The sequence below is a fragment of the Procambarus clarkii genome, chromosome 58 (assembly GCF_040958095.1).
Source record: "Procambarus clarkii isolate CNS0578487 chromosome 58, FALCON_Pclarkii_2.0, whole genome shotgun sequence".
NCBI lineage: Eukaryota > Metazoa > Arthropoda > Malacostraca > Decapoda > Cambaridae > Procambarus > Procambarus clarkii.
Genome location: NC_091207.1, coordinates 17,374,431 through 17,389,138, shown reverse-complemented (window position 1 = coordinate 17,389,138; position 14,708 = coordinate 17,374,431). Strand labels below are relative to the sequence as shown.

The following is a 14,708-nucleotide window of genomic DNA, read 5'->3' as shown; positions in this document are numbered from 1 at the left end:
GTGGAGAGAGATAGACTGTCCCGGGCACCGCCGGGTACCCTACCTCCACTCCCTATATTAAGATAAGAAGACATCAGGTGCATCTTCTAAAATGCTAATCATTATGGAACTCGTTATGACAACAGGTTGTCAAACAAATCATAGTCACTTCAGCAATTCAAATATATTTTTTAAATAAATAGGCAAAAAAAAAGTCATGTCACATAACGATATACTTAGCTACATTAAAAGTGCATTGTTTACTGTTGTATAGCTTGCAACAGTACAGGAACTCGTACAAGTGCTATAAAAATGTCAATCAAAATATTGGAGTGACACGGGCAATGTCAGTGACGGGCGGTGCTGCCATCTGCGCCTCAATTGTACCAAAACGGTACAGGTTGAAGCTAGCGTTACAGTGGTCCTACATTACGAAAAGCCATATTTCTATATATTTTGCACAGAAGTGTTGTACTTCTCTCTACTGCAAGAAAATTTACATTTCTCCCTTAAATTAAGAAGAAAAAAATTTAATCAAGAAAAAATCAAATTGAGTCTTATGCATAAGTGGTATAATGGAAAAAATTTACCCTTAATGTTAAAGCGAAAGATGTTATTACCAACTATGTCATAAAGCATTGTTTAGTTAAGCATATTTATAAACCATAATGTAAGAACAGCAGCCCACGAACTTCTTGAAGGTGACATTTGTGTCCCTATAACACTATGGAATAAGACTTAATATCGATGGCTCTGTTGAAAGGTCAACAAGTGGCACTGCACCAGCCTGTAGAATATACAAGAACCACAGACGTACACACACACTACTAGTGCGAGACTAAGCAACTGGCTTACCTTCACGCATACACAACTATCTGCACTACAGATATGTTGCCACTAACACTGAAAATTACTGGAGAGAAGAGGGGACTTGATATTATAAAGATATATATCTCAATCATATCTATTCTCTAGAAATTCATTTACGAACATTATGACACCAAATAGTTATAACCAAAATAATCGAGAAAACGTAAAAGATTGTAAACGCCCACGAGAACGGGAACATTCTACGGTAAATACTCGCCATATTTCACACTTTACGTCGCATCTTCTTTTTTACTAACTTAAAGTATTTAACTTAGGCCTACCCCCCACGAGCCTATGTCCATCCCGTACCCTGGACCATTTCCCTGCAAATTTGGGTGAGGCTAGTCCCAAGCGTTTGACCAACTCTGAACAATAAAAAAAAACTTGTTGTATAGATACATGAATAACAAATCGGTTATAATTATAGGTATATTTTCATCCAAAGTTGCGGTACCATTCGTTCTGTGATGTATGTGTATATGTGTGTGTGTGTGTACTCACCTATTGGTGCTTGCTGGGGTTGAGTTTTGGCTCTTTGGTCCCGCCTCTCAACTGTCAATCAACTGGTGTACAGATTCCTGAGCCTACTGGGCTCTATCATATCTACATTTGAAACTGTGTATGGAGTCAGCCTCCACCACATCACTTCCTAGTGCATTTCATTTATAATCTACTCTGAAGGTATGTGTGTATATATGTGTGTGTGTGTACAGAGCTGGGTGGTTGAGAGGTCAAGCAGGCCAGTGTAGCCCTGACAGTGGTGCCGAGTGGGTGCTTGGAGCGTGCTGCAGTTTTGTATAGTGCGGGTAGCATGGTCGCTTTACAACTCCATTTTTCAGTGATAGTCTTATGACCTCGAGTCATCATCAAGGGCAATTTTCATATCTCAAACTGAGCCGAGTAAAATTCTATGTGAGCTTGTTTTCAACTTCACGACTCCACATTAAAATAGTATTGATATAATTCCCAATAAATCTACACGTAACTACGCGACCATATAGTTTTGTTTACTATAGGTGAGCACACATCATTCGTCAATGATGAGATAATTAAATGATGTATAGTATTGTTGGAGTTATAATTACGTCACGTCGGAAGAACAGTCGAACTGTGAACATCTTAATTAAGGTTATAATAAACGCAACATTAAAAAAAGAAATAAACGGTATTTATACAGCCTGTTCTCTCGTGTTGTCAGAGAGATATATAAACTGTATTAAACTGCCCGAACCTAACCTAACCGAGAACCTGCGCATAGAAAACGTGAATGGTTGTGAGCCGCAGTGATTTCCAGCACGACATAAACGGTGGGGGATTTTGATGTCAAAATGAAATGTATTATTTGAGAAGACAGGTTTAACTCCACTGTGCAAGCAACCATGTAGGCGCCTCGGATAATTAAATAATGAAACATGGAGTTTGTAATTAGTAAGACGAAGTTGTGCAAGTTGTAATCTCTAGTATAAGAGAAACTTATTAAATATTATACGCTGTAAATACGAAGAAATAGTACATGTGAGGTATTGAAAAAGTGAAGTATGTGTTGAAAAAGGCGTATTTTTTTTTTAACTATTACTTTGTGTTAATAAATGATTTACGTTACACAAATATGTATAAGAGGAAGCCTCACAAACTATAATTGTATGTCAAATCCGATCACAGGTACACAGACTTACACACAGATACCTCATTACAGAAGGCACTTTACATAGAACCATGAATATAATTTAAAATCAATAACAAACGCCATTATAAGAACAAAAAAAATGAGTCTTCCGAAAGTACAGAGACACACCTTGGTGCTCAGCTTAAGCTTTTTCACTGTAGCTGTGTACTTAATCTTCCACAATGGTGAGAACTCCGCCGTGAGCACGCCCACCTACCCTGACCCCCTGCCAGGGTCAGTGTGGGCGGCGGTGGGCGACGACCAGCACCAGCCAGACACTAAGACGCCCTCGTCTGGGACACTCGGCCGCCTCTCTACGCCCACAGAATACAATACCTGGAAGACTATATTATTTTGGGACAAGTGGTTTGGGGGTGACTGGTCCAACAGGTGGGTTATAGTGTAGGGGAGAGAGAATTAAAGTCAACGTTTGTTCTGAGGTGAGTTCAACACACACGCCCAGTGGGCAGAATATTCAAATGTTACGTTAATTCAACATTGATTCAGTGTTGAATTAACATTACTCTTGTATAATGTACTGATGTCCTTAGACAAGAAATCGGGGATGGAGAGCTTGTTGTAGGGGATCGCACTGGCCAACGATAGTCAAGATGTTAATTTACAGATTCTCATATTCTGACAGAAAGCTCGTTAACCTTACCAAGGATCCCCTAACCAACCACTGGCCGCCTTCAGGATGCAACCCACACCATGCTATTTACGCCTGGGTACCTATTTACTGCTAGGTGAACAGAAAATCATGTGCACGAGAGACAGGAGCATAACCCAAGACAGGAAGATAAACCTAGATAAGTAGAGGCTTCCAGAAAGATAAATTATTTGTGAGTATCATGAGACAGTGTAGAGTGTAGGAAGTAATGGGTGTGGTGAGAGACATTTACCACTATCATGAGGTAAATCTCTCTCGCCACAATCACTATCGGATGAACTAGTAGTTAGGAGAAATTACGTCCGCTCGTTTCACTGTTCATCACTTTGAACATTGTTTATCTAGCTACTGGGTCACTTTTCCTTAGAATCTTGCACATCGTTATCATGTCTGCGCTGTATCTTCTTTCAGTGTGGTGAGGTTCAGTTCCCTTAGTCTTTCTTCATAGCTCAGTTCTCTTAGTTCGGGAATTAACTTTATTGCATATATGTGAACCTTTTCTAATTTTTGTGTTTCTTTAGGTAAGGTTCCATGTCGGGGCAGCATACTCTAGTCTGGGTCTCACTTAAGATGCATATGGTTTAAACGGTCTTTTGTTCAAGTTAATATAGTTAATTTCAAATTTTGCCAGTTTGGCATATGTTGCCGACATTATTCTGCATGTGCGTGTATATATTTTATTACTATGTGTGCCTGTAGTATCAACCTAAGTTAACCATCTACTGCTAGGTGAACAGAAGTATCAGGTGAAAAAATATCTGCCAATTTATTTCTGCATCACCCAGGAGTCGAACCCGCCCCCTTTGGACTACAGCATCAGAGCGCTGTCCACTCGGCTGCGGTTGAGGATCTGTGTAAGGACTAAAGCCGTAGGTGTCAACATATCCTTCAAATAATAACCTTGGTGATTAAATCCCTTGATGTCCTCGCCCTTATTGTTGTATCCATCATCGCCATGGAAGTGTGTGTGTGTAACTACCTAAGTGTAGTTACAGGATGAGAGCTACGCTCGTGTTGTCCCCGTCTTCCCAGTACATTTTGCCATATAAAGCTATGAAATTTCTGTTTTAGCTATAAAGCTATTGAAATTGCTCACAATCGACTCGAGAATGGTCCAGGACGCATCGAAACGTCGTCGTCCCTTCACCTTCTAGTGTGTGGTCTGGTCAACACTATGAAATTGCTGACGGTTTTAGCCTCCACCACCCTCTCACCTAACTTGTTTCAACCGTCTGCCACTCTGTTTACAAAAGTGAAATTTTCTTATATTTCTCCGTGTGTGTGTGTGTGTGTACACATGAGAGATCATGTGTGGATGTGTGTTAAGTGGTGCACACAGAGCCTTCCTTCTACCTTATCTGTGGCTGCGCTCTCTTTCTGCAGATTCGGGGCCTCCAGCTCCTGGGCCCTGCAGGGCGAGGGCTGCCCCACCTGGCAGTGCCGCTTCACCTACGACCGCTCGCTTCTGCGCGGCGCTCACGCCGTCCTCTTCCGCGCCCTCGCGTGAGTATGCTGACCTTTTGTGCCCTGGCCTGAGTACCGCACACTGCATGCCTTGGCTTCATTGACCACATTTTTACATATTTTGGGCTTTATTATAATAAATCATTGTGTCGGGGGACAGGCAGCCAGAGTGTATTCATACACGTTAGATTTATATCGAGGTAGTCATCTTCAATTGTGACGAGAAGGGAACTATCAGGAGAAAGGACCAAGCCATTATGACTATATAGCGCTTGAAATGGGTTAGGATAAGGATTTGGGATGGGAGGGCGGGAAGGATTGGTACCCAACCACTTGGATGGTCCGGGATTGAACGCCAACTTGCCTGAAGCGAGATCGTCGCTCTACCGTGAGCCGAAAACTACGTTTAGCCACTTTACTACCGAGATCCTAACAATGGGGTGTGTATGAGTATGAGTAGATGAGTAAAGAAGACTGAGGGAGTATGGGGAGTGAGAGAGCGAGATGAAATACCTAAGTGGTCAATGTTGTGAGGGACACGTCGCCCGCATCAAAACACGGGGCCGGGTGTGTGGCTGGCCCGCGCCAAGAAGACGCCACATTGATGTAAAAGGGTGAAAGTAGTTGGAGATTCACGATCTTACGCCTTTATGGCAGGTATAAATTCTGTATACAAGACCGTGAAACTTGTGTGTTCAGTCATTCACGACCAAAGATCACATTCACTCCAAACAAATCTAGCACTTACGGGTTATTCATGCCCGTGCCAACTCTTTGGTGGCTTAATCTTCATCACTCAATCAATGTGTTTAGATCAGTCAGATGAGATCAAAGGAGAGAGGCCCATGGTCCGGTTGGTATTCCACAGCGGCCATATAGATGCCATCAATCTTGTGAGATGAGGATGTAGTGGGTTTTCCCGGGCAGACTTTAGTGTTTGTGAAACATGTAAAATTCCACACCATACTGGTGAATAGTGTACCCAAGTGAATTCCCTCTTTTATGGCCGTGGATTGTGTTGCCTTGTGGTGGGTGTCAAATGGGTAATTAATTAGGTAGTTTTAGGTTTATGGCCAATTAGGTTGTTTAAAGGTGTTCAAGGGGTAATTATGGTCATTCATACAGGCGTGCCAATATGGTCGATTTAAGATAAACAGCTTTTTAAACCTATTAAGAACCTTTCATGTTTCCGTGACATTTATTAGGCTTGCGTCTGCTATTCAGCCTGATAACCAAGTCATTTAAAGTAATTATTAAAAGAAGGCACCAAGCACTTCTTTCTGTCCCAGCTCTTCATCCTGTCCTCACATAATGGCTTAGCAGTTTCTCCTCTTAATTATTTTCCTACTGCCCTCAACATGCCCGTAATATTAAATCAAATTGTTTTCACTGCTATGCATGCCTCTATTATTTTATATATACTTCAATTATATGTATACTGTCTTAGCACACACTGGTATGTATCCTGTCTTAGTGCACACACTGGTATGTATCCTGTCTTAGTGCACACACGCATTCATATTGATTCGTGTGTACTGGGGACTGGGAGGAGAGCTCGTGACGGGAGGTTGGGGGGGGGGGGGCTGGTGGTAGTGACAGATAACAATGGGTAACAATGGTAACTGGTAATCGATGCTAGTGAGCCTTCACCCAAGTGTTTGACAATGACCAGACGTGGTATGTACTCCTGCATGGTCTAAAGTACCTTCCAGTGTTGCTTTTTTATTATTATTAATTTATTGTTATTGCTATTGTGATTGTTATTATTATAACATTTGGAAGGAGAAGGAAATAAACGAGGAGCAGGTGAGTAAGGGTTATCAAGTTGATTTTCATGCCAGGAACGGTTGAGGGCCACAGGGTTAATAAAACTGCAAACCAGAAATGACAGGACTGATCTAGTCAAAACCTATAAAATACTAAACAATTTTTAGGATATTGATCCAGACATCTTTAAAGGATAAGATGTAACACAAACAAGGAGCAACAGCTTAGAGCTCAACAAGCTACAATGCAGGAGAAAACTTTTTTTCACCCACAGGTTATATACCCATGGAAAATCCTACCCGCCGAAGTAAGTAAATGCCGTAACAATGCTAAACTTTAAAATCCAGTTCCATAAGACGACCAGGACATATAGGAGGGGGGGGGAGGGAAAGATGTCGACAAGCCGCCAGCTTCCTGTCCTCGTTGAGGCCACTCGAGATAGTGACCCTCAGGTAAACTCAGGTATAGTAACATGGATCCGTGACGACACGTGCGAGGCTTCCAAACACCTATATGCATCCCACATTAAATTAGTTAGCAAATGGGTAGTTAAATGGAATGCATTAGGCAGTGATGTGGTGGAGGCAGACTCCATACACACTTTCAAATGTAGATGTGATAGAGCCCAGAAGGCTCGGTAATCTGTACACCAATTGATTGACAGTCGAGAGGCGGGACCAAGAGACAAAGCTCAACCCCAAGTAGGTGAGTACATGTTCCTTCAACACAAAAACAAAAGTACTGTATTTCTGTATTTTGGATTAGGCTATCATCACACCTAGATTAATGTTTCAGAGGCGGAACACAGGAGCTGGAGTTAGATTTCCGAACCCCAACCGGTGAGGAAGAATCTGTAAGCCAACCTGGGAGTGATGACTAGAGCTCTTAATTAAATTAAGGTACGGATGATGTCTCATTCTACCAGTCGTACCAGGTCCTCCTCGAGGTCAACACTCGAGCACTGGGTGCCTGAGTGTGGTACTCTTGAGACGGCACCAGGCGAGTCACTATCCTTAATCACAGTCAACAGGACCAGTAAAGAAAGTACGCGGCAAACCGCTAACGTGCACTTGCACTCGACAGGTACCCATGGGAAGTACTTCCCAAGCGGAGAGAGCCGGAGGAGCAGCGGTGGGTACTGGTAGATGTGGAGGCGCCGCCGGAAGGTCCACCAGCCAGCAGTCGTCGCTCCAAACAAGCAAGTTCATTCATCAACTGGACCATGACCTACCACTCACAGTCAGACGTGGTTGCCTACAATGGCTACTTCCTCTCCCATAACGCTTCAGTTAGGTACGAGATTTAACTATTATCATGGTCTCTGTATCTGATGCCTGTAATGTGTGCCCCGTCTTTAACACTTATTTATCGCTGCGGTCTCGGCAACTGTTTTGCAAATTTATATATACTCTTTAAAAGCCTCATTGTTTGAACAAAATTGGCAATCATTATAGAAATAAAAGCATTGATAACTACTTAAATAAAAATGGCTGAGAATGTATGTCTTTCTAGATCTTGTGTTTTGAAAATTATTACCGTCTTTACTGGTTTGTTATTATTTATGTGGTAAACAGAGGCATAGCCAGACTTGTGGCTTTATTGATCATATAATTACAGTGTAGTTACCTGTAAACAAGACAAGCCACATAGTTAAAAGTCATACAGTTAACAAGTCATATACACACACAGTTTAAGCACCGTACATTTACGTACATCAAGCACCGTTAAGTTTAACAATAAGCAAGTATTGCTTATAACACTAAACAATAAGTTTAACAATAGGTAGTTTCACAACAACAATAACAATTGTTATTAACAGTGAAATTACATTTTAGCACCTGAACACAAGCTCGACCCAGCTGACCTGATCAAAACAATAATAGTCAAGTGAGCGTCCAGCCAGTGTGACATTAGCTCCGCCCCCTCATACGGGGGCTACGAATGTATGACATTTTTACTACAGTTTCCTGCTTTAAATTTTATTTGTAACTACTTATTTCTCGTTTATATCTCTTATCGTTTTGAAACTGAAATTTGAACTATCGAGAGTGAACTTGTGTACATGCTCACTGTAGACAGGTCTTTCAGTACACATCCTCACTACACATGTTATCCTTCACCAACATTCTCACCTCTATGGGTCCATTCCTGGGAGGACCCAGTGCTATATACACAAATTAATCTGGGTGGCCTGGGGGGCCTGGTAGGGTCAATGGTACTGATAGGCTGCTCCAGTACGGACAAATTTTGCTATAGTGTTAGTTGGCCCACTTATTTTTCCTAACTATCCATTTAAACCACCGAATTTCAAATTCTCCGTTGAGCATAATATCTCTCACAGGCCTTTACGTCCCAATCGGATGAGAGACCACGCGACAGCTGTGGCAGGAGTGAAGGAGGCGCTGAAGAGGGGCGCTTCTCTGGAGGAGGTGCTTGGGTCCTCCTGGCTCAGCCTCGTCAACAAACCCCGCGTGGTGGCTTGGATGTCTGGCCACTGTCACACCAGGTCCAGGAGGGAGCAGTACGTCGCCGAACTAAAGAAATATCTTCCCGTTGATACGTGAGTATGATAAGCCATTCCTCGGGCCAAATTTGCCCCGATAACAACTCAGTAAAGTGACATTGGATTTAAGGCATTAATTAAGGCTTACTTCAAACTGTAAACACGCTCCGAAATGATGACAAGTTCAAGTTCAATTATGTTTATTGAGACTTTAAGAAAGAAATACATCTCAAAGGGAAAGAGTAGCTTAGGCTATTTCTACCCCTCAAATTATGACAAGGACACACGCACACACACAAAAGAAAACTGTAGATACAGTTGCTAACATTTATTGTGTAGTGTACAATTATTTGGAACAGGAAACTTGTTGGGGTTATCGAGGTCGCACTAACCAAGCACTCTAAACACTTATAATTTGACTATGTTGTGAGGAAAGATTACTGATAATATTCCTAATTTAAATGAATGACTTACCATTCGAGACATACATTAACTAAATGAAAACATTTTAGCATAACCTTTCGGATGTGAATGACACATTTTATCTTGCGTAAAGGAAGAAATGTATATGTTTATCTCTCAGAATGTTCGGTAATATGTTTATTGCTTGTGATGTGTATCTATGCATGTATTAACACGATGTACTGAACGGGGTGAGAATAGCTTGAGCTACCTCATCCCTTTGTGTGTATTTTACCTCAATGAACTTATTTCAATTTTATCTTGAATACGTTTCATGTGCTACCAGTAGGCTACTGACGTGAACCAACCATGCAGCAGGACTTAATCAGCTCTGACATACATTACAGGTATGGCCAGTGTGGCAGTCTGGTGTGTGGACCAAAGAGCGTGTTGGGAGGCAAGTGCTGGGAACAGGTGCTTCAGCCCAATTACTCATTTTACCTGTCCATGGAAAATGCCTTTTGTGACGATTACATCACTGAAAAGCTCTACAACCCCCTCGTTCACAATATTGTTCCTGTCGTATGGGGCGGTGAGTGAGTGGCTGTGCAGCCGTTAGTGGGTGCTTGAGGTGGGTTACTTTGTGAAGGTGGCTGTGGCGCTGTCAGTGGTCTCTTCGTTCTTGACTCACAATCTGGAATCCCGGCCGGAACAGAAATGGTTGGGCAAATTTCCTATCACCTAGCAATAAACAGATGCTGGGGTTGAATCCTGGGGAGACTCAGTAGTTGGACCTTGGGGAAAGGACCTCGATATATGCCTTATATCGAGGCTTATACACTTATAAGGCTTATTAAATGTTTATATATATTATATATATATATATATATATATATATACACACACAGGCTAGAATAAATTTTGCTAGAATAAATTCACGTACACAACAAAGTTTGCTTGTTCCCTAGAAAAAAGTCTAATTGTTTAATTTAAAAATATATTACCAAATTTTTAGCTGTGTCCAAAGTTTGTCTACTATAGGCTATGCAGTAGCCTTCTAAGCTCATTATATGACTAAACTTTTCCAACGCGGCTCGCAAGATGTTTGTGGTGACAGGAAAGAATTAAAGCTGTATGCCACTTTGGTTCCCCACAAATGTAAATTGATTCCCTTAAGTTATGGGATGGTTATGGTTACCTTAAGTCATACCCACAAGATGGTTATGGGATGAGATTCATAATAAATTAATCACACCCATCAGGAGCGGACTACAGGCGGTACCTGCCTCCACACTCCTACATCGACGCCCGCCACTACCACCCCAAGCAGCTGGCGGGTCTCCTCCTGCGTCTCCATCAGGACCCTGTCGCCTACGGCAGGTGCGACCAGCACTCTTGTCGCCAGGACGGAGGGACATCATGCGTCTTCAAATCTTTAATGGCTGTTTTCTGAATGATGTGGCAATAGTATAGGAGCTAAATCGTAATGTCTTTTGAGTTTGCTAAGATAACTGATGAGTTTAATAAGTGCCTTGTTTTTCGTTAGGTTCGTTATTATTCAAGAGTTTCCCTTGGTTGTCTTTGTTTTGTTACGTTTGTCTAGACACCGATTTGTTTTCTCTTGTTTATTGGTTGTGTGGTCTGTGTTGTTTATTTTTCTTGTTTTGTCCTGATCGTTAATATTTTGTTTTGATGGACCGAGTTTTATTATCAGTGTTTTGTTGTTTTTCTCATGTTTCTCGTAGTTTTTGGTTTGATTGTTATAGTTTTATTTTGTAGCAATGTTTTCTGTGTAGCCGTTTATAGGTTTAGTGTGGTTTTAGGAGTTTCCTGTTTGTCAGTTTTTGGTGTAGTTTATGTAATGTAATGCATTTTTTATTTTGATTTGTTGTTTGTTTATGTTGTAATGGGATTTTTTTTTAGTTTTGTTAGTTTTTCTTACTATTGTCAGCTTAGAACTATGTCATGGTTTTTTGTCTTAGCCTAGTCACCATTTTCCCCTGTCTGTTTTCATAATAATTTAAGTTTAAATTATCATGGTCAATATCAAACAACAGGAAACTTCTAAAAACTAACTGCTACCTTGGAAATTTTAAAATAAAATTATTTCTTAGAAAAAGTATTTGAATGTACTGTATTAAGGGTGTTTCATTAAGATTTTGGTTTCTTAAGTTTTGTGAAGACTACACAGCTTTCAGCTTCACAACTTCCTCAAGATTCAGTGTAACTAACTTCTTCGGGGTCCGTGCTAGACATGTGTCAATGTTGACATAAGCTAATTAGAGAGAGAGATCAGAATATTGCATACATAGTCTGCTCCAGGGTCTTAACTCACAGCAATCATTATCATCAATTACATTAATTATAACCACCCTCACCTTCCAAACCACCACGCACTGTAGCAATATTGTCAACGCTTCCCTGCAGGTACCACATATGGCGGGCCTACCTGCGACCTGTGTTGAAGGGCAGTCTTTGTGAACTGTGTCACCTGGTACACACCAACACCTCGCGCCACCACTACACCAACCTCCCAGACACTAGGTTCAGCCGGGGTCGATGTACTACACTTCCATCCTCGCTCTTCGGCCCGTCCAGCCCTCACTCCTGGAAGAAAGTCATCACCACTAATTACTCCGAGACGGACAGCAGCAGAAGTATTCCATAGCGTACTTGGATAAAATGTGCGTTAAATAGGCAGGAAGGTTGTAATATTATTCTGTACAACTTTTGTACAAATTGGCAATGAACTTGAGCTCCTGGGATCAAGAGTTAATGTTCGATCCTGCACGCACAAATAGGTAAGTGCACACACACACACACCCCACACACACACACACACACCCACACACGTGGAAAGACTGTGGGAATTAAACCTCACGTCACTGGGAGACAGAAGAGTTAGGGGGGACATGATCACATACAAGATTCTCAGAGGAATTGATAGGCTAGATAAAAACAGACTATTTAACACCAGAGGCACACGCACTAGGGGACATTGGTGGAAACAAGAGTGCCCAAATGAGCCAGAGACATTAGAAAGATTTGTTAAGTGTCAGAGTAGTAGACAAATGGAATGCATTAGGAAGTGATGTGGTGGAGGCAGACTCCATACACAGTTTCAAGTGTAGATATGATAGAGCCCAGTAGGCTCAGGAACTTGTACACCAGTTGATTGACAGTTGAGAGGCGGGACCAAAGAGCCAGAACTCAACCCCCGCAAGCACAACTAGGTAAGTACGTCATCAGCGGCATATGCTAGGTTGGCCAACATAAGAGCTGCCTTTAGAAACTTCTGTAAGGAATCATTCAGGACCTTGTATACGCATATGTCAGACCAATCTTGGAGTATGCAGCTCTAGCGTGGCGTCCGTACCTAGTCAAGCACAAGACGAAGAGGAAGTTCAGAAGTATGACACCAGACTGGTACCCGAGCTGAGGGGCATGTGGTACGAGGAAAGACTATTAGTATTAAACCTCACATTACTAGAAGACAGAAGAGTTGGGGGACATGGTCACCACCTACAAGATTCTCAGGGGGATTGACAAGGTAGACAGAGATAAATTATTTAGCACAGGTGGTACACGAACATACAGACTCAGATACACCAACCTAACCACGAAGCTACATCTGTACAAGGTGCTCGTCCTCCCTCTGACCATATATGCACCGATCCAATTCTTCCTAGCACTAAACACAAACCAAAGAAGCCTCAGCTTGTCAAAAACAAAGCATTTCGCTGGATATCTGACATACAATGGTAGGACCGTACAACAAGTTAGTCTCTACATGTGGGCTAATATGCCAGCACTAAACGTGCTCTGGAAGACGCTTTACAAATATATAGACTCCCAACACGACAACAAGCACGTCTCCTTCCTCAGTACCACCCTAAACACATCCAGAATCATCCGCATTATCTTCAATACACTACTCTTTGATCCACCAGTTCTCATATACACCTATTGTTAAACAACTATACAGCTAATCAATAATAAACCTTTTCAACACAACATAGTAATCTAACCCAAAAGTACCCTGTCAGGGTATGTGCACCTGATGACATTGGTTTAAGTTTTCAAGCATATGATCATTATGCAAAGTTAACTCTTTTTATATGCGACTAACTACTATCCCTGCAACACTGACATAGGCAGCAATTCACACTTGAATTGCTGCCTATGTCACCACTGTCCACTGCCTCACACTGGACTTGGTGCCTACTTCACCACTCCTCAACTCCTAGTGTCCGACATCCGTATTATCATATTTACTTGTCACCTTGTATCCTATTTAAGAATATATATTGTATCTTTTTCGTATTTCATTGCCCATCTTTCTTGTCATGATAAATAGAGTGCCTGATTTAAGCTCACTCTGGTCTCAGCAAGTAAGAGGTTCCTGGACTACATTATTAATAATATACAAAGTCCTCACTTGGATTATTACATCCAGGCATGGAGACCTCATCGTCAGAAAGACAGCTTCGTTGGAGAAAGTTCAACACCGGGCAACAAAAATAATTCCAGAACTAAGTCAACTCTCATATCAGGAGCCGTTGAGGGGCCTTAAGGTTAACAATACTATAGGCATGACAAGGCGCGAATATCTTCGAAACTTTTAATATATTGAACAATTTTGAGGATATTGATCCAGACAACTTCTTCGAAAGGTCAGATGCTACACAAACAAGGAACAACGATTTCAAGCTCAACAGGCCACAATATAGAACTGAAAACAGGAAGTGAAAAGTGTGTGGTCTGGTCAACAGGAAATGATTTTTCACCTATAGGGCCCATGGAACCGTTCGAAGCACAAGATAGGAAACTATGAGGATGATATTAGGTACCTTTTGATTTTATTTTTGAACAGGACATGAGTTGGACAATTTTTTAATTCACCAGGGAGTGAATTCCATTGACTGGACCCTTTTATTTGCATGGAATGTTTGCACAGATTTAGTAAAGTTCAAGTTCAAGTATGTTTATTGAGACAAGAAAAAATACATCTCAAAGGGATAGAGTAGCTTAGGCTATTTCTACCCCCCCCTACCAGATTTAGTCTGACTCTAGGGATATCAAAGCTATTTATTTCTGGTGTGGTGCTCATGAGTTCTATTACAGGTATCAAGGAAAATTTTCATATCAAGATTAGCATATAGGAACATTAGGTTTTGTTCATGTAGATAGCACATGAGAATGTGTGAAGTGTATGTTTAGCATGTTAAGGGACTTAAATAGAGGGGCTATGTCTTGTCTGAAGATAGCTTGTTATAGTTCTGATAGCAGATTTTTGCTGAGTGATGATAGGATTGAGGTAATCCTAACGAAATACGGAAATACGAATACGAACAATCGTTTAACAACCAGCCATTCACTGTTGTGTG

The 14,708-nt window shown here is 41.5% G+C and overlaps 1 protein-coding gene across 6 annotated transcripts; it reads left to right on the top strand.

Annotated features, from left to right (window-relative positions):
- The first annotated feature begins 1,590 nt into the window (after positions 1-1,590).
- LOC123768041 (alpha-(1,3)-fucosyltransferase C) lies at positions 1,591-13,637 on the top strand. 6 transcript variants are annotated; one of them, XM_069306570.1, is made up of 8 exons: positions 1,591-1,655; positions 2,512-2,905; positions 4,569-4,688; positions 7,500-7,709; positions 8,758-8,976; positions 9,729-9,913; positions 10,584-10,701; positions 11,749-13,637. In XM_069306570.1, exons 2-8 carry the CDS (start codon positions 2,616-2,618, stop codon positions 11,987-11,989), a joined length of 1,383 nt encoding a protein of 460 aa, XP_069162671.1. In that variant the 5' UTR covers positions 1,591-1,655; positions 2,512-2,615; the 3' UTR covers positions 11,990-13,637. The 6 variants fall into 6 exon arrangements, with proteins under 6 accessions (XP_069162671.1, XP_069162673.1, XP_069162672.1 ...); XM_069306572.1 differs by having other exon boundaries at positions 1,592-1,649; XM_069306571.1 differs by having other exon boundaries at positions 1,601-1,663.
- Positions 13,638-14,708: the final 1,071 nt, after the last annotated feature.

What these genes read in the sequence shown, in the direction of transcription:
- LOC123768041 (XM_069306570.1), top strand. Translation starts at nt 2,616, where the DNA reads ATGAGTCTTCCGAAAGTACAGAGACACACCTTGGTGCTCAGCTTAAGC. An exon ending in GTCCTCTTCCGCGCCCTCGC is followed by an intron (nt 4,689 to 7,499) that starts GTGAGTATGCTG and finishes TGCACTCGACAG; the next exon opens with GTACCCATGGGAAGTACTTC. An exon ending in TCCCATAACGCTTCAGTTAG is followed by an intron (nt 7,710 to 8,757) that starts GTACGAGATTTA and finishes TATCTCTCACAG; the next exon opens with GCCTTTACGTCCCAATCGGA.